The sequence below is a fragment of the Lagopus leucura genome, unplaced genomic scaffold (assembly GCF_019238085.1).
Source record: "Lagopus leucura isolate 7727_CA_CO unplaced genomic scaffold, USGS_WTPT01 Super-Scaffold_100004, whole genome shotgun sequence".
In the NCBI taxonomy this organism is placed as follows: Eukaryota; Metazoa; Chordata; class Aves; order Galliformes; family Phasianidae; genus Lagopus; species Lagopus leucura.
The window spans coordinates 53,795,697-53,816,489 of record NW_024962264.1 but is presented as its reverse complement, the minus strand read 5'-3'; the positions used below and the strand labels follow the sequence as shown (position 1 = coordinate 53,816,489).

The 20,793-nt window shown below is 36.5% G+C and overlaps 1 protein-coding gene across 1 annotated transcript in view; it reads right to left on the bottom strand.

Moving 5' to 3' along the window:
• Nucleotides 1-2,113: 2,113 nt before the first annotated feature.
• Nucleotides 2,114-20,793, bottom strand: part of ADGRA3 (adhesion G protein-coupled receptor A3) — a 55,281-nt gene continuing 36,601 nt past the window's right edge. The window contains exons 10-19 of the mRNA XM_042871721.1: nt 18,650-18,799; nt 15,958-16,119; nt 15,486-15,689; nt 14,248-14,461; nt 13,888-14,096; nt 9,780-9,904; nt 9,105-9,228; nt 8,010-8,155; nt 5,027-5,122; nt 2,114-4,823 (exon numbers count right to left, since the gene is read on the bottom strand). Of these exons, the coding sequence (XP_042727655.1) occupies nt 3,581-4,823; nt 5,027-5,122; nt 8,010-8,155; nt 9,105-9,228; nt 9,780-9,904; nt 13,888-14,096; nt 14,248-14,461; nt 15,486-15,689; nt 15,958-16,119; nt 18,650-18,799 (2,673 nt within the window). The 3' untranslated portion in view covers nt 2,114-3,580. The remainder of the gene's footprint in view (nt 4,824-5,026; nt 5,123-8,009; nt 8,156-9,104; nt 9,229-9,779; nt 9,905-13,887; nt 14,097-14,247; nt 14,462-15,485; nt 15,690-15,957; nt 16,120-18,649; nt 18,800-20,793) is intronic.

Genomic DNA, 20,793 nt, shown 5'->3' with positions numbered 1-20,793 from the left:
CATTTGAGGACAAACTTACTCTTTTATTATAATTCCTATCACCAACTACTGCAGCCTCCAACCTTTTCTGCAGCAAGCAAAGCAGTCTTAAAAGAGATTTTTCTCACTTCAGTATTATCTACTCCCCTTTACGTATCTGATCATTGAATGATTGTTCAACTACTTCCTTTTTGTCTAGCTTCAACAAGCAAAATAAATGTCTATGGTGCTTTTCTTGTTCCACTGGAGCGATCCAAAGGGTTTTACATTAGGTTTAATTAAAAACCTCTGAAAATAAGCTTGTTTTACAATCTATTAGAAAAGAAGATGAGGAACCTTGAAAATTTTGTTTCCAATTTCCTTACACTTAATAACTGTGCTTTTTCACAGCTTAATAACCTGTCTTCCTCTTCTTTTAGTTACATAAATTCCTTTATTTAACATTCTTCATGTGAAACACAAGAGAAGCACGTAGTCTAGAAGTATCAAGGCTGTGCATCTGCTTCCATTACTGCCTACTTAGCACAGTTTATTTCTCAGTTCATCAACATTTAAGCCAAGCTTTGAAGCTATGAAGTATTACATACAGGATTAAAACTGAAGGCAGCTTCAAGACAGACTGAGTAAATATTTCCACACAAACTTATGGAAAAGATGCTAAAAGCCAAGGACAAGCTGCTTCTGAAAGGCATTTGTTTTTACCTTAAGCCATTCATACCTTGTTCATATCTATATACACACACACAGAATTTTCAATAAAGCACAAAGTAACTTGACTTATTTGCCTTAGTATAGATATTTGTAGCTATGAAAAACAGCACATATGCTTCATTAACCTGCAGAGATGCAAGGTCTGGGCTATAACCTAAATAAGGAACCCCAATGATTACACTGGCCCTAATTGCAACACTCAGCATGGAATTATGATCAAGCCACCTGGATTTTGACTTCATAGTTGAAAATGTATTTTTGGCACCAAGGGGAGCCATCAGCTAATACAAGCTTCAACAGCACCTCAAACAGCTGCCGTTGCTCCCCTTCCTCCCCAGTAAAGCAGTGAGTTGTCTAAAGAAGTTTAACAAGCTTGTCCAATAGCTTAAAATGTACATATTTTAAATGTATTTGGACATTCAGTTCAAATTCAATTTTTCTGGAGATACATATAAATGCACATCTACACACGGGGCAGTTCTGAGGTTGGTTACAAACTAAAAGCTAACTAACTCTCAGCCAGTGAAACAGCCCAGCAATTAAACTCAGTTATGCACTCCTCAAAGCATCACTTTGACAATTCATGGACAGAAACTACTCAGAAGAAGCAAGAATTCCACCCAAATCCTAGTAAAACTGTCCTTCAAGTGTTGTTTGTATACAAGATCAGTTCAGGCTACCAAACCAAATGGTAGGGAGGTGCAGTAGAGCTTGCAAGCAATAACTAAATGTACCTGGATGATCCTTGCATTGTAAAACACCTCCTCTGAGTAGTGAGAATGTCAGAGCCAGTCCTGTATTCAGAGAGTATGCTGAACAGTAAAATGCACAAGAGAGGAGTTTGAACTGGGGACAGCAGACAAATGCAGGCAGCCCAGAGACATGTATAAGCACTTTTTTGCTATTAAATACAAAGGGTTCCAGAAAACTGGGTAACAGTTAAAGGAACAAGTAAAACCCCCAACCATGACCTACAAACTCACATTTGTCACAGCATTAAGATGACACAAAATATGATCCTGTTTGTATTGCTAAATCAGCAATTTAAGTAAACTATAATCATAACTGAAAAAAATCATTATATTGCATTTCAAATAAAATAGTTTGACTAATGTTGTAGATAAATTCTAATTTAAATGGAATTGCAGTGCAACTACATGATTTTAATTTTCAAACTACACTTTATTGTGAAAGACTGTACAAGTTGCTTTTAAAAACCAACAAAGCTCTATAGAATATAACTTCGTTTCAAACAAACTCTAGAATTGATGCAATTAACTGAACTATTTGTATTGTCTATTTCAAACACCAAATATTTCTTTTGACTGAAACTGTCACAGTTTTTCAGACATGAAGTAAAATCACGATGACGTTAAATGCAATAATATTTCATTAAAAAACCAACAAATGAAGGCAAAACTGCTGCTGGGGAAAATACCATTTATTACACTTTTAAATACAAATTTGAAATGCATTGTGGACACATCTTCAGAGTTACACGTCAAAAATAAAAATGTACAAAGTTGTGTTTTGCATCGCTCAGCAAGATGAAGCTGGCTGCTCCCCCAGTGACATCAGCAGCCTCACGTGCCCCTCCTTTGCTCCTTCCCATTACACTCAGCCACCAGACAGAAAGAGGGGTAGAGAGACCCTCCACGAAGCCCTTGGTTGGCCAACTGAGACACCCCTGGCAGTGTCAACTTCAGGTTCCGGGCTCCAATCTAGATGGGATGAACTGTAAACATGCTCAGCCTTGTGGGGAATTTCAAAAGGAGGCCCAAGGTGTCTCTTGGAGAAGGGATGAAGAAAAGGCTTCTCTCCTGCAATGCAGGAGAGGCAAAAGAAAGAGGAAGGAAGGCAAAGGCTGAAAAATGCAGTAATAATCGAGTCACTGGTAAGAGGATACAGAGACAGAAGACATCAGCACTCTATCCAAAGCAGTGATTGCTGTGCTAATTTGGCCCAGTCTGGAGAAACCTTTTCTACTGCTAATGGAGCAAATTTGACCCTTTTAGTTCATCAGCTATTCTTTTACTACAGACAGAATGAGGATTATAAGCGTTTGATATGGATGTGTCAGAATTTAATTAAATAGAGTTAGTTTGTTAAGCAAACTTGCAAAAAACAAACAAACAAACAAAAAAAAACCAACAAAAAGAGAAACTTGCAAAGTTTTATCCATTCTGTTTCTCTTTGTGCCTGTACTGATTTTTTTTTAATGCATCAGACTCCTACTGCATACAAAGTACATGCAAAAGTCATCACTTTGGAAAAATACATATGTAACAACTATTAAAGTTTTCTGAACCTAATTTAAAAGGCTTTATATCTTTTATATTTGAAGCCTGTGGTGTTTTCGTTCCTTTTCCCTGTCACTCTTTTCCATCCTAAATACCCTATCTGTACTGTAGGCACTAGTCAAATTCATTATTTTTTTATTAGACATCTTTCACATCCATCTGCTAAGAGAAGTGGAAATATATTGCTTCCCTAGATACGTGGGAATAACTTAGTTTCACACGGAAGGAACTGTTCCTCTAACCTACTTGTAACCTACTGTAGGGAACCTGCTATAGCAGTAGGCTAGACTTGCTGATCTCCAGAGGTCCCTACGAACCCTGACAGTTTGGTGATTCTACAGTTCTGTGGAGACTGATGCTTCAAAAGAAAAAAAAATTAAAAAAAAAAAATCCCAAAACACAAATCACAAAAGTTCATCCTTGTAGGAAGAATAAAGATAATAATGCATACAATCTTTTGCTTGGCAGATTATCTCTGTTCCATCCCTGCATACAGTACCTACAATTTGTAAACAGTCTTTAGAAGCGTTTAATAGCTTTAAGGAATGTGTAATCACAGTTCATATGGATTTGTCCACTGAACGATAACGCTACACAGTAGTCTCATGTTTCCATAACCCAGTTCTAATATTACCAGTACTGTCTGCAGTGAGCAAGGGTCCATCCTGTCCACTGCTTTTAAGAGGTCCGTTCTGAATGGCTAAATTTAGGCCATAAGATTTTTGCTGGTTTTCAAGTTCAACCACTATTGGTTTCCTCAGTATATCTTTTTTGTTGTTGGCAGCTATTGTTTTTTCAGTATTTCTGCTGCTTTTTGGAAGCGTACTGCAAGCATCACTGCTATCTTGTTGGGACTGGTTGTACTGACGTTCCCGGTACGCCAAATAGGCTCTCCTGCTCCTTGAATGTCCTTCACTGTTGCTTGGTCGGCTTTTAGGTACACCATTTTGCACACTTCCTTCAACACTTGTAGGAACATCGTACGCATATTCCCTCAATACTGCAAGCCTGCTAGCACGGTGCCCCTTGCTTCTGTTCTTGTGATGCCGACTTAGGTGCCCATTTGTCCGAAACTGTACCTCTAATGGAGCTACGTGCATTTTGATATCGTTATCCACCGAATGTTCAGTGAGACTGTTATCAAGCTGAGGCCCTGTGTTTAATGGTAGAGAAGTAGAGTGGCACTGAGCTGCCGCAGCTTGTAAATTAGTTAGTTTACAACCTTGAGAAGAATTTTTTAGGCTTGATGCACTTTTATTCGTGCATGAAGATTCTGCACTACTGTTGGTGCACTTTGGGGTCTCCCCGTTGGTTCCACTGGAACTGGATGGCTGAACATTCACTTGCACAGAATATGTACTCCTTCCAGGGCAGCAAGTTGTTATCCATGCATGCCTGACATCTTCCCTGTTAACACAGTGATGCACCATAAGAAAGGCGCTGAGGCTTAAACAAGTTGCCCCAAAAAAACAGCTAAAAATCAGGTCCATAGGATAATACAGGGAAACGGACAGAGCTCCAAAAATCCACAGAGCAATGTACAAAAGCAAAGTAAGGCTCACTCCCATAAGCTGTGCTTGAAAGCTGTGCTCATTCTCTAATGCAGATGTGGACACTAATGACACTGACAAGGAATCTTGATGAGTCAGTTCCCCGTGTTCGTTGGTAGCCAGACGCTGCTGTTCCTCAGCTGGTTCCTTAAGCTCATATTTACGTTCAGGGTGCCGTTTTAGTTGTATGAATATGCTGAGAAAATACATGCAGTTTATGAAAATTATAAAGCTAGCTGGTCCATAAAATGCTCCTAAGCTAGGTTCCCAAGCCATCCAGCAACTGGAAAAAAAAAAAAAAAAAAAGAACATAAAAAGTCAAGACAAACACGTTTTCATAAGTGTCTTATACTTCCATTGGTTCAAAATGGTACCTTGAAATGATCTTGGCTGCATTACATTTTCTGAAGCATTCAAATCACAAAGAATATTCAGAAAAGCAAGACTGAAAGCTTATAACAGAACTGTCAGTTATACGGTACTTACTAAGGTGCATTAGGTCTGCTGCCATAATTTCGGATGTTTGCTGCTGCTGTTATTCCACAAACTATGACAGGGATTCCTCCACCAATAAGGTAGAACCTAAAAAGTAAAACTAATATATCAGTGATTGTTTAAAGGCAATATTTTATTCAGTAACCCTAGAGGAAAAGAGAAAGAGCTTTCCAGGATTCTAGAAATATTTCATCTTTTTAAGAAAAAAATCAGATGAGTTGTGTTTGTGCTCCAGCAAAACTTTTTTTTTTTTTTTTTTTTAAACTCTTCTACACCACAGTTTTGCTCTCCCAATGCAAATCCACTCCTCCTTCAACTTCTAACTTCCCTCTGAGGCACTAAGCATTCAAGGTACATAAAGTTAGAAGGGAGATGCAATAGCTGGCAGTCAGAAGTTATAAATTACTACAAAAGAATATATACACTTAGAAGGAAATAGTTCTTGAAAATGAATTAAGACGAATTTGTTTAATATGGACACTTTTCTGAAGATCAGCCACAAGAACTGGCCATTTGTTTTGTTTTAAAAGGACTGAAGTTGTAGTATACATCTCTTGCTTCCCTCTGGCAGCGTTAATGCAAAATGCATGCTTTCGTAAGAATGAGGGCATATAATGTTAGAGGATCTAGCTTTAACTTTTAATTCCAATTGTCATGAATTCATCTTGAATTACTTAGTGGCAGATCAATAACTGCAAACAATCATTCCAATCAATGCCACTAAGAACAGCACTTCATGTTAATCCTGTCAAAACTCAGATCAAATTCAGATCAACATGCACTGAAAACTATTTTTGTGGTATATACATGGGTAGTTACATGGGTAGTTTGTTTTGTCAACAACAAATATTCATTCCTGCAGTCTTGAATTTGCCCATTGCATTACAAACTATTTTGTCTTAACATAAAACAAAACAGTCTAAAATGAACTAAAGTCTTCCTTGGAGGTTCAGGTAGACTAAATATATTACTCAACTGCCAGGCCAAGAAGGATCACGTTTTGTCACTTGTTTATAAACTGTCAAAATACAGTTAACAGGAGGAAGACAGACAAAACAGATGGTTGTGGCAGACCTTACTCCACTTATCTATCATTACAAATTACTAAATCACTGCCTCAAACGTCTACCACTATTCAAACAAACAGCCAGTTTAACTTGGTTCTACACAAGACAAGCTATTATTAGTGGGGCAGTGAAGTAACATGGATTGTTTGCATATTGTAGTTCAGTCTGCTGTACTGAAGGATCATGTTTATTTACAATCAGCCTTGAACTCCTCTCTACCCTCTACCCAAAAAAACCCACACTGAATTGATTTCAGAAATCTTTTTTATATTGTTTATGACCTGTGACAAAGCTGCATGCACTAACACAAAGAACAGAGGTCATCATCAACAATAATATCTTACATGCAATGAACAAAACACAAAACAAAGCTTATCTGTGCTAGTGGGAAGGATGATTAATGGATATAAAATCCATTTCTCAAAAGGTACCCCCAGGAACTGAAGATCATTGTGTATGCATACTGTCTACCTACCAACTGCAAAGTGAACTTTTTGTAAACACAAAGAATGCAAAGCAGAATAATTTGTATATGGATATACAGTTTTCTTCTCATTTCTCATATACATCTACTGGGGTTTTAATTTGTCCACTTTAAAATATCCTTTGTTAACCTGAAAAGGCAGGTGAGAAGAAGAATCTAAGTAGCACGCAGACAAATTCTGAATTGGTTGTTTTGCCTCTTTCCACTCAAGAAACAGGAAGACTGAAAATAACCAATGACTGGTTCCATACAAACAAGAAACTCCTGCTCAGAAGTCCTTGCCCTCTGCTACAACTGGGGAGGCTTGTTTTGAGCACAAATATAATAGGCAATTGAGTGAAGAAAAATTCTTTCACAGCTGCTGAGCAAAAATATCACACGTTGAGTCAGGAAATCCTGATCTGCAGACAAGAATCCAAGAATACATAACGTATGTTCGCCCTGTTCTTGTACTTCTCTTCAGAGCTATTGATGAGGGTCCAAATCTGAAGAGGTGTATGTTTGTGTTTACATAGAGCTACGTCTGTGAGGCTGGTAATTTTACTAGAAAATTTTCCAGAGAAAGAATGGCATATAGTAATAGCGGATGGGGAAAAAAAATTGCAACAGATGTTAAAATGCCCATTCAATATTGCATGGGCATTGACATGATACCCTACAATAAATGGAAGACTCTTTTTCTTAATATAATGGACAAAATTAAATAATGCAATGGGAATGCTCAGTGGTACCAATACTAACCTTCTGGCTCACATACACTGTAATTCTATATGTTTGTACATTGTACTGCACATTTTAGCTGATACTTAGAAAAATGGTTCATGCTTCTGTATTTCAAAACTAAGCTTTCAAAACACTTGCCTGTGTAACTAATCAAAGTTAATCAATGTCTGCCACCTTGTGGAGAATTCGAGCTTAGCAGTTTTTAATTAATATCTGGAGGCTCAGTGAGCTATGTGTATAAATTACATTAATGTTTACCATTAGAAGTACTTCATAGGGGAAATTTTACAAATTAAAAGTTTGCCCCATTTCAGTGATTTCAGAAACAAATATTCCAAAGAGGAACACTTTACAAAGAACACTACTTTTATTTGATAATGACATTTTTGGAAAAATGTATTAAACCATACTTAAATGCAAGTCTTTGTTAATTTTCTGGTAACAGTTCTCCCCAGTCATTTCCCTATGACAATTTAAAGGAAAGTGTTCCAACCTAAAGCCACAGTCAAAACCTCAGATGCATTGCTGAAACAGTAACATAAGATCAAGCATCCTTCACCTCATCCTCACTACCAACTCCCGGAAACAGAGAAGTCTGGAAGAGGCTTGAATGGCGCTTGGAAAAAAATGCTATTGACTTTACAATTTCCAGTCAGAACATAAGCATGGTGATCTGGCATTGTTCAAACAACAGGCTCACCTCAGCATTGGTCTGGGTGGAGGTGGTGGCTCATCAGTATCTTGACATCTTTTTGCTTTTTTGGTTACTTGCTTGTAAATATTACGAGATGTCACTCCCAGCCACAGTACTGTTGCAAGAGTGGAATAATGGAGAATTATCCCAACCTTAAAAAATAAAAATAAACCCCTAAGCATTTATAGCTTACCAAGCTACAAAATCATCATCTACTGTATAATTGGCATAAAACCTGAATTTCCAAAATTTCAGTTCAAGAAAAGACAGTTTGCTACAATGTTTTCAACTCTCAATCTAATAATTGCAAATTTGAACAAAAGCACTAGGGAGCATTACAGTAAAGGATTAGAAACTTTTAGGAGTCACTGGAGGAAAATAAAACACTTCAAAAAATTTCCACTGACATTGTTCCAAAGAAGCAACTGCGTAACTGAAACATGGCAACGGAATGATAGATGGCTCAATCTCACAAGAACAATCATCACAAAAGAGAAGACCTGATAAAAGCTGTTTGTTTAGAGAAAGCACAGGTCTTTCACTTCAAACACTTCTCATTTCCTCCTTTTAAGTTATCCTGAGGCACTAAAAATAATTATGTTTCTATCTGCAGAAAGCAGTTTTTATATGGTCTGTAAATGTCACATACTTATTACAGAACTGTTACAGAGAGCTGTAAGTCTTGAAAATAGAAGATAAGGTAAAACAACCACTGTGATAGTATTTCTGGCTAAAAAGATCTGCTGCTCTTATGAAGTATTTTTCCAGTTTTCAAATAACAGATTCTTATCTTTAAGGTAGAAAAATGTGATTCTTCGCCTAAATTTAGCATTCTGATGAAAATGCCTATACAGTACTGCTGGTCTGTAGGAGGCAAAGGGGTGTATATGAATATAGTGGTATTAAATGTACCTGACTTTTTCAAAAGACATTAAGCACAATTCCAAAATGTTCACTGCTATAATAAATAAACCTCAAAATATTAAGTTTTCATATTTAAAGTTTCACTTTCCCTAGCAAAATAATGGGAGAGTTAAAATCTTAACATTATTTTCTGGAAATAATTTCAACTTATTTTCTTTTGCTTCTGTGTTTACTTACTGCTTGGCAAATGCTGGCATTCCTGGTCTGAGTTACGCCTCCAATGAACATCACACACGTCAGGAAAATGTGAAAACTCAGGTTAACCAGCATATGCCAGCTTTTCACACTGATCCTGATCAGACTTAAAAAAAAAAAAAAAAAAAAAAAAAAGTTAGACAACATAAAAACAGAGCACAGCTGCATTATCATCTTTCAGAAACGAAATATACAGTCATGTTAAATGAGATGTAATTACTGTTAATGACTGTTTGACTACCATGCATTTTGCAATCAAACAAGCTCTGGACTTCATTACAAGAAATTAACACGCCCTCCTATTAACCAGTTTAATACAACTATTTTGGCCTTGAATCAAAAGAATGTCAGGATCCAAGCTTTCATGTCAACACAAATGTAAAAAGTAGAACATTGTTTAATTTCTCTGTCGTTTTTGAGAGTGGTCATTTCCATCACCACAAAGGAAATGAGAATGATTAAAGAAACCCTAAGTTACAAGACATAGATTATCACACCAAAAAGAATAGATGAAATAGCTACTTCCTTAACAGTTTGTTTGCATCAACAAATTTTATAGGAAAACATGGATACAGATCACTATGTCACGTTCAAAACAGAAAGAAAAGGTTGTTGTAAGCACTAAGAAAGCAGTTTAGTCTTTAATTTTATTCATACCTGTGATGGTATATATAGCTGACTATGATCATCAAGAGGCACATTAGCAAAACCATTGCAGTGGCATAAATTACTGGATGCAAAAGATCAGCTGGCTGTGTATATAATTCAGCTTCTGTCAAGTCCTGACAACAAAACCAGAAGTAACGTTAGTCCATCTCCTTATTCTGTAGCAATGACAGAGGAAAAAAATATATAAATATATACACACAAAATTAACAGGAACCCTACAGATAAAATGCTATGTCCCCACTGTCTCCCCCAGTTAGTTAAGGTAGCTCACAAATACCTCCTGTTCTGGCTGAATGTTATAAACACAGTCATACTTTAAAGCACGCTTAAATGTCATGTATGTAGGAATACAGAGACAAGTTAGCGGTTCTGACAAAAGCAATTTTATTATTTTTAAAATGTATCTAAGTTTGTATAGTGTGTAGAATAACACTGTGTTCCAGTGAAGATTAGCACCTACAATAACTGGGACAATTTAAGAGAAACCACCCTGAGCAAGTTTGCAGATGATGCTGAAGTGGGGGAGCAGATCAGCAGGCTGGAGGATATTAAGGACAGAGAGAAGAGGGCTGGGAAACGTCATGAACTTCATCAAAGGAATAGCTGAACGTTCTGCATCTGGGATGAAATAACTCCCATGAATGCAACAGTATGGGCTAGGTGCTGGACTGAATAGAAAGCAAGGAAAGAAGAACCTGGGGGTGCTGGTAGACAGAACGTGAAAACAAGGGCTGTAGTGTATGCTGCTGACAAGGCCACACTTCACTGTACCAGTGAAAATGACACACAGGTGAATAGAAGCCATTCCCCTCTGCAGCCACCTGTGTAGAACTGTACTCAGCTGGAAGCCTCCTAGCACAAGACAGACACACACAGGATGGTGCAACAGGTGAAGCATACAATGGAGGCTGAAAAGGCTGGATCTCTGAGAAGAAAGATGGGTCAAAAAATCAATATTATTATATTGGACTAGTTATTCTAATAAGAAATCTCATCATTATATTGAGCTATCGACTGGGATAGTACGAAGATGACAAAGTCAAACTTTCTGGAGCTGAACAGAGAAGACTGAGAGGCAATGGATTTCTTATTATGAAGCTAAAAAAGAGAATTCTATGTAGTAGGTAGGTTTCAGCTCAAGTTGAAACAATTTAGTAGGATTGTTTCCCTAATGGTAACAAATTTGAAAAATAGTTCAGTCTTCTGACACAGAATGAACTGCTTTTTCACTGGTATTAGGCAAACATGTCTATTTTTTCCTTTCTGGAATAGACCATACACAGAAACATATCTTCTAGCTACAAATGGTGAGTCACTCAAACTTCAAGAGTTGTGCAAATTTCAAATGCCTGCTGAGGGAAAGGAGAACAAATTCAGCCTTCACAAAAAACAGAGAACATTAGGAAGAAGCTTCAGCTTGCTTTGGAGAAAAATCACAGTGATATACATTCTATTTTTAAGGTTTAGATGAGTAATCTGATTTCATGGGCAGGAGAAGAGTTCTTGAATCAACAATTAACATTAAATTAGAGTTAGCAGTATATTCACTACTCCTTCAATTCTTTTGTCAGAATATAAATTTGTTATTGCTAAGTAACTCACCAACCTCGATACAAATTTGATCAAACTGCTGTTTGATTTTTTTATATTTGTTTTTTTTTTTTCAGCACTTGGAAGAAAACGCTCTGGAAAAGATCATAAAACATTACAACTCAGGCAGCCAGTGGTATCAGAACCTAACGCTGCCCATGGTCCCGCCAGTACTCACCTGGAGATCCTTAGGACCACACTGCAGTGACAAGTATGAGCGAAGGTACTGTTACACAATTGAGAACAAAAATCTTAGGAGAACTCCAGTCACTGCTTCCAAGCTGGTGACAGGTAGCATGATGCCACCTACCATTTATTATAAGTTTAGAGAGCAAAAGCTACAAAATCACAAAATTTAAAATGAATTTCTAAAGTGTTTGAGAAAATTCAGCTGGACCCAATGCCCACTACATCAATGGAACTCTGACCGCACTGTCAATTTTTCATCATATCTACTAAAAAGGAGTGAGGAAGCAAATGTTATTTCTGAGCTAAACTGATCATAAATAAAAATTTGTTTATAAAATGTCAATAAAACAACAGAAGAGATGACATTAAGAACACTAGGGTGTTTACAGCCTAGCAGCACCGGGTTTCTTCTCCAGAAGCACTGCTTTTACTTTCCTCTCCACTGCAGGATGAGAAGTATATCTATACATACACACTAATGAGAGTTCTGATGAGTCTCCTAGTTATCTGTTCTATTATTAAGCAGTAGTTCAAATCATTTCAAAACACATACAGATTTTTATAGCTCTATCTTTCTAGATCACCAGATTAAAAAACCAGGCACTCAAATACAGCTCCCTTATCAGAAAGGAATTTACATTATGTTCTGAAACGTATACAGATATACAAGTACATCTGCTTTTATTTTAAATAGGTATAGAAGAATAAATAATTAAATAACTCAGGTTATTAGCCAGAAGTCATGCAGCCAAGATGATGAATACTGCTTTCAGACCCCTGGCTGCCACTCCTGTTTATGTATTTGATGTATTTGTTAATGATAGCTCTAGAATTAAAAACCAAACTTCTAAAACAGAAATCCAAAAACTTCTTATAAGCCACTGATCTGAATCCAGGCTTATGTACCACTAAGAGAGTCTATTAAGAAAATAGGCTATTGTGGCCTTTTTAAGTTTTCAGTTAAATAATACACAGGCATTATGAAAAGCATCTTCAGCAGCTACTTAGAGAGCCAGAGGTTCTGCAGTATTTTATACTATGTGCAAGGAACAGCTTAACAAATAAGATTTGGTCTTCCTTCTTTCACCTATCCTCTCCTCTCGTCTCTACTGTCTAATGCTTTGAACATTAGATAATATTTAAGGAGTTCTGAGCACACACAACGACAGACATTAGCAGAGAAGGATGAAAGCTGCCTCATACTCTTTTTTGACTTCTGATTGTCAGCAGTTTTCTACATGTCTCACAATATACGTAGATACTGATGCAATTGTGCCATATATAAATTTAGAAAGTCATTTACAGCTGCAGATTAAGTATGTCCTTCATTTTTCTTCCTCCAGATGGCAGAAACATGACCAACTTTAAGCAGAACTTCTCTCTGAACGTATACTATACCTACAGATGAAGTTTAATTCAGTTCTAAAGACAACAAATTCAGCAAGTTAGCATAATGCTTTCTTAAAGCTTTTACAATTTCACCCTGTTTCTTACTAGTTTACCACTTTTATGGCATCACATCTTATACACACTGATGACAGAGCCGGTCAACAGCTGCTGGCCATAAACTGGAAGCTTCCCAGGCCAAATTCCAAACTGAAGAGCTCTGGGAACAAAGAAGAAGTCCTACTTCCTAAGTGAACAGCAGGGAATGAAGGCACCTCTCTCCCTTTTTAAGCAGCTACCATTATATTTTAGAACCTGTTACCTATTCAAGTTGAGATAATGCTGTTTTAAACAACATTTAAAATGTTTTATTTTAGGTAGTAATTATTTATTTGTTCACCTTTTCAACTAATTTCTTTTGGTAACGGACCTACATATTAGGAAGCGAGTAGCTTATTTGTAACAAAACAGCTACAAATTATGGACTATAACAAAAACAACAACAAAAAAGCACACAAAAAGCCAACCCAACAACCTGGGAAGCATTAATAATGTTAATAAATTTTATCCAGCAGACAATAACAACTTCTCCAATATTACTTGCTCTTTATTTTCAGCTGCCATTATTAAAGTTCATAAAAGCACATATGATTAAAGCTCATTAGCATGATTTCTTTCCTATAGTATAGTACTTTCTGCCTAAAAGTTATTTTTATTTCAAATACTCAGCAGTTAATCCCACTTTGACAGTTTTCTTAAACCTCACCTTGAATGAAAACTTATATTTACAGAAGCAGCAACTGAAGATTTCTATGCCTTGTTTTCTTAATAAAGGAACAAGGGAATGCTTACTTTAATGCAAGAACAAAGAACAGTTGTGGTTCCAATACTTTTAAGTTCCAGAAAGAACATGTAATGTTAAGTATCATACCATTAAAACTGCATAGTTGCTGAGGGAGTAGCACTGAATGGTAGTAATGTTTTCATCAGACAGAAGAATGCGACAGCCATCAGACTTCCACCCTCCTTGTCCATTCAGTAGATCAAAGTCCCACTGAGCTGCAACAGCATCTGCTCCATGTGCAATACGCCTTAGTGTCACATTTATAGGAACATGGTGACTGGCTGGGTTCAAACCGTCTATGACAAAATAAATGCAGTTGAACATAAATTTCTCAGCTGGCCAAGTGCTAAAAAAAAATCTCTCATTTTTTAGACACGCACAAACTTGATGCAAATAAGTCATCAAAAGTGTCTCAAAGATCATAAAAATGTAATATAAAAAACAAACCTATCTTGGTGAGAATGACTGGTGTCACAACTGTACGACGTTTCCCATCATCAGCAAGGTTTGTTGAATTTCCTGTTGCTGGAAAAAGCTTTCCATTGCGAAATGCAATAAGCTGAAGCTTGTAGACAGACTCATCTGCTGGTCTGATTTCTCTTTTTTGCTTCTGGGTGAAAAGAGAAGCTGGCAGCTGGATAGAAGCCTCTATGATTGTATTCTAGAAATAAAGAGATTGTAAAAGTTTTAAAGACAAAGTGAAATTTTCTTTACAAACAACTCCTCCACCTGAACACTGTCAGAAATGAAAGCACTGCAACAAATTTATTTGACAGCACTTCCAAATAATCCACAGTAGAAGGCCCGAATCTATTGAAAGTCTTATCCCTCTCTTAAAAAGGAAGGAGAAGTGCTAAGACTCTGTAATTGCCTTAATTGTTGCAGCTGGTAAAGTTGAAATGGAAATCAGCAACTTGTTACAACAATTTCCACACTTCTGGCAACTAGAAGCAGTAACCAAGGCCAGGTGAGAACACATACATACAGCAAAGCACAATTTCCTGTAACTGCACATCACTGTCATAGAAAATGAAGCACTCTACCCAATAAGGCTTTGTTACATTGTACATAAACTATGGTAAGGGAGCATGCCTGTAAATTGTACAGAATTACACCATTATTTTATACATGGATCCTGCAGTGATGTTCAAGCACATTAAGTGTAAAAGCAAATTAGTGTGCAAGCCATTCTATCATTCTGATACACAGATGTGCATTTGTGTGGGCACGTACACACCTAAAATGAATACACATGCCTAAAATACACATATTAATAAAGTGACCCTTTCAAGTCCATGCACATGTACCATTTTCTAGTTGAATTAACACTGTATGTTGATTGATATGTAATTTAATATGTAATGAAGGAGAAAATACAGCAAAATAAGAGGTAATAACTACTATGACCTAGGGAGAATTTCAGTTTCCCTACTTTTGAAACACAGAATCTTTCCACTTAACATGTTTTAAAAAGGAAAACCACACCTATTCATTAAGAAGTGCGTCCGTTAAGAAATTATTCCAAAATCAAGCTACATTACTCCTTCTCATTTTAATTATCCTTTGTCACAGTCATTCTGGATTGCATAAGAATGCTACTTTAATATTAGAAATTGCTTTCCAAGTGATTCATATTTATTATATCATTACAAAGATAACAGTGGGATAAACAGTGAATATCCAACCTTTAAAGCCAGACTTGACAGCGTATTTGAAACATTGCACTTAAAACTTAGTTGCTTATCTAGATTTCCATCTGGATCTCTTCTGCCATAATCACTGAGTCCTGTACGGTCTGATGTAGCCACTTTCTGAAATACAGTGCACGTCATCCCAGTGAACCCAGCAGCCTTTATTACGTAAGCCTCAAGAGCAATATTTGGAGAATACTGTAACAACAACAGCAACAAAAATTTAATAAAAACATACGCATTACAGGAAGAATAACAAATAACCTGTAAGAGATTCTCAACTGTAACAGTATGCAAGAAAAAAAACAACCAAAAAGCAATCCTATTCCTATGTATCTGGTAGGGAACTCAGAATATTTCTACTCTCTTCTACACAAAAAAACAGCACACATTTTAGATAACGTCAAGTTCTATTAAACAAGGAAAAATAATCAGCAAAACATTTTCTAAACAAATCCATACTCACAGTAGAATAAACTTGAGCTCCATTTGCAAGCCGATACATAGCAATTTTTTGCAGACACTGTACAATTCTAGTGCAAGCCTTGGATTCCCTTTGTGCCATCCACAGAACACGTTCATCAGCTAACATAATGTTACTTGCTATATCCACCATCACATCGCCAAGCTAACAGGGAAAAGAAATATGGTTATTTTGCATTTTCAATAACATACATCAAGGAGAATAATCACCAGAATATGCAATACTACTTCTCAGCATCAACACTCAAACATCACACCAATGCAATTTGCATATTTACCGTGCACTTATAGAATAAAAACATGAAAAATGCAGGTATTTTATTAAGATTCAAAGGTATAATACTCCACATTCTCCTCTGCTAATTGTTTAAAAAAACAATTTACAATCAAATTGAAACCTAAAATAAAAACAAATAACCATAAATCGGCTATGGTATAGTTCACACATTGGGTAGAAAAAAAAGGAACAGAGTAATACAGGAAGAACTTGCACACAATCCTTCCACTCCTCTTCCTTTGGCTATGCCTTTCTTTGATTCCCTCCTTGCATATCATTAGTTTTACACTGTCAGTGTTAGGTCACAAGCTATTCACGAATGATGGCAAGTAACCACAGGTACAGAGTTGATTTCAAAGCCACTAGTTACACTGTTATGAAGTTGTTGCTCACATATCTTACCTGGTCTTACGTATGACGAAATACAAACCAACAAACCGAATTCCTTTATGTACACAACAACTATCAAGCATCTACACTGGATTTTTCGCAGCATTTTAGGAAGCGGCAAATGCTGCACCAGAAGTGAAAATGCATGCACTCTGAATTGAATGAAAAGCCATTTTCAGAGACTAAATTTTGTGACAAATTTTCTACATAAAGAATACAAGGTTAGGTATGGAAAAGACCTCCCTCACATCCGGAAGGTTTTTTTTTTTTTTTTTTTTTTTTTTAATTACCCTTTGTACTTTTAAGAACATTGCTAGCAAGGTTAGAACACAGCAGGTGGTTCTCCTTTTTAAAAATCTTTTAAAGTAAAGGCAAAAATGCTAATATAAAAATATTCACTGTTTTAGGAACTGATTTTTTAGGAACAGAACCTACAGACATTAAAAACTCAAAAACTATCAAACAGCATTGTGCAAAATCTACAGGCTGAAGCACTTTTTGTTGAATTCTCAAGAATAGGTCTTACTTAAATTAATGAAGATTTTATTATTTTTTTTATTTTAAAATAGGTACCATGCCCTATACATCTACAGATGGTGTTTTTACAACACATTATCAGTGTTAAGATCCTGAAATCATAGGACTCCTGTTTTAAATATTGCGTATTATTCTTTCACTTTAAGGTATGTGTAAGTTTTTCAAACTGCAATCTAATTTATGACAATCTACTGAAAACGTTCTGAGTGTTTTCAGCTTCTTTTCACATGTAAAAAAAAAAACGAAACATTTTACCATTTACAGTATTTATATTTCAGAATAGCCCACTGTAATGCAAACTGAAGTGACCACAAAATCATATCCACAGTTAAAAAGAGTCTGCAGACTGAGACACTAACAAGAAACATGTCAGTCTTCCTAACTAGTAGAGTATTAATTGAAATTGCACTCACATCCTTTCAACAAATTAAAACAAGGTTGATATAAAATCAAACCAGTTAAGATAAAAGAACATCAAGGATATGTGTGAAATTACCAAAAAATTTAACTTTTTCTTCTCCGTATCATTTATTACCTTCAAACATGCCAGATTGTGAAGCTCTCAGCTGTGATTTATTGTCTGTAGAAGAGAGTATCCTTATAATGTAACTAATGGCACAGCATTCTAAAATGCTTTCAGCTGAATACAAATATCAGCCATTTAATGAACTGCTTGTATAATTGCAAGATGTACCAAAAAAAATTGCAAGCTATGATTGTAAAAATGAATTGTAGACTGAAAATTCTCCAAGGAGTTCTATGAAGAATTTACAGCCAGCATTTATGTTTTTCTGAGAGGTGAAGAGGAAAATTTGGCTGTTTTTTTTTGGTGCAAGGCATTGTAATCAACAACTGCCCAACATGCACTGTAGAGTGAGATCAATTTAAACCTCTGTTCAGCAATGAAACAGAGAGTTCCTGCCCACCGGTGGGACTATTTCATCACTTACACTTTTCTCCCCAACAATGAGCGTTCTCTAAGATTTTATTTTAATGTCTTATCCTTCAAACTGTAGGAATTCTGAAAACCTTAGAGATACAGCTCAATACTGAATAAAGACATCCTACCATGGTGGGAGGGGAGAACATAAGTCTTGTTTTATTCATTATTGAGAGGATCTCTGAGGCTTTCATTATTCATCTTTTTAGATAAGAACAGACCAATGAAAACCTGCGTGACCCACTCCATATTAAATAAAAACAGACTTACTGTACCTATCTCCCTGCTCCAGTGCTGACCAGAGGTGTTACTCACATTACAGGTCCAGTGAATGCTGGATGATCTCAGCGCGAATGCAAAGTCTGTGACCATGGGTCAGCAACTTCAGAGACCTACTAAACAAACAAAAAAATGGGATAGAATCTGATAAACCACTAACTCGGTGCCTGCATCTACTGTTGAGAAGGCTTCACTGCCCAGAATACTTTAGGACACTGGTTATTTTTATGCAACGGCAAGTTATCCAGTTACCTCTTTGTACTTTTCTGCAAATCTTCCAAATTTCTCTATCATTTCAGCCACAAAAATAACATCCATCTTATCAGAAAAATTTGCTGCTTCAACAGTGTAAGCCAAAAGCTGTCTTGCTGTCGCCAATGCATTAGTGAGGTTGAGCGGCATCTGCACAAAGAAGAAACGATGTTCACTTTTTAAAAATGCGTAAGTACAAGACAAAGGAAAACACTTCAGCAATTCACAAACCAGCATTTTCCCAAAAAGAATAACAAACCCCACAGGGATCACAGGAGAGTTCAGTTTAAGTAGCTAGGAACTACTACCCTATCTGCTAGCAACGCATTCTCTAACATGCTGAAGAACCAAGACTTGCGGGCCTTAAATTTTATTTTGTCTTACTGTCTTAGAAAGGAGATTATTATTGTTATTATTTTTACCAAAAAGAGCAAAAATGACAGTGCCGTTAAAAGCTTATTCTGTTTTGCATGACAGCTTGAGTAATGTGAAACTCCTAAAACATGGTGGTTCATAGCAAGAGAAGCCAAAAAAAATTCTAACGCACCACTGCTGTTGCATTCTCTTGATTCTATAATTACTAGAAGTGTTTATAATGGAACTTGCACAAAAAAAAAAAAAAAAAAAATCAAACCCAAGACAGATTATTTCCATGACAAAGCTCAATTCCTTAATTTCTGAAATAAGTACCAGGTTGAAAAACTCTTTACCACTAAACAAAACCTAACTCCAAAATACCTGAGCTAGCAGGGACCAAAACCAGCAAATTTCATATAGTACAGTAGAATGCTGTGCAAATGTTATCAGCTCATGTTCAGTTGCTGTTTATCCATTATAATCCAAACAAGAAGCATCTTGCCTCTCCAATTTTTGGTGTACAAACATCCAGTCTGTCCCATTGTATTTGTAATCTGCCACATAAGCATAGCTGTACATCAGTCCCTGCAGGTCTTAGTCCATATACATAGATTTGAATGCAATTAATGGAAGATTATTTTTTTCCAAAACACTACTTACAATTTAAGTATGTGACTCACAGTTCGAGGTCATAATACACATTGAACAATGAAAACTTTCAAGGTCAGGTACTTTTTATAATTTCTTTGAACTTAAAACATGAATTTCTCTCCACCTAGAACTACATCTGAATAAAGGAAAAACAATAACAGTGAAATATAAACTTACGTTACAAAGATTTTCTTCCATTTTAAATGTAGGCCCCTATTTGATTTAAATTACTTGGCAGAGTTCTAACGTTCAAAAGAGCTCATCAACTATCTTTGTGTACAAAGACTCTAATGATGCTTATAATATCATTAAAACATTTAATATGTCTCAGTGAAGTGATAAACTTTTGTGCTAAAAAGACTGCCAAACCTACTACACATAAAATGAGGAAGGCTCTAATGAGTAAAAATCAGTCTCAGAAATCAAAACATGGCACTCTTCTCACTTTGAGGAAAAAAATGGAAATCTGTTTCACTGTAGTACACACCTGTCCCTGTACTTTTAAAGCAGATAATAGAAACAGTTACCAATTCCACACATGGAAATCATACTTGTGCTTTTCTGAAACCAGAATACCATTCTGATGCCCCTATTTTAAATTGGCAAATTCTTCTATAACCCGAGAAAAACTGCAGCTCCAAATTTGGGTGGTAGTACACAGTCTATACCACTGCCCTGCTACAGGTGCTGCTGGATGAACTTCCAGGGTTAAAAAAAACACAACCCAGTTTCATTAAAGCTCTCAGTAAGCAAATAGTGAATCTTGCTGTGTCCCCCAGTGGGGCAACACCTCCCACCTGCTAACCGGACACAGAGCACCACCATGACTTCACATTTCAATCCTGATATTTTCATGTGACAGCCAAAGGCTGCACCTCCAAGTGCCAGGAACGCGAAGCTACACTGCAAAATAGTTCACAGAATCACCAAATCACCAAGGCTGGAAAAGACCTCCAAGATCATCCAAGTCCAACTGTCACCTACCACCAGTATTTCCTCACTAAACCGTGCCTTTTATTACAATATCTAATTGCTCCTTGAACACCCTCAGGGATGGTGACTCAACAACCTCCCTGGGCAGCCTATTCCAGCACTTCACCACTCTTTCAGAGAAGAAATTTTTCCTAATATCCAAC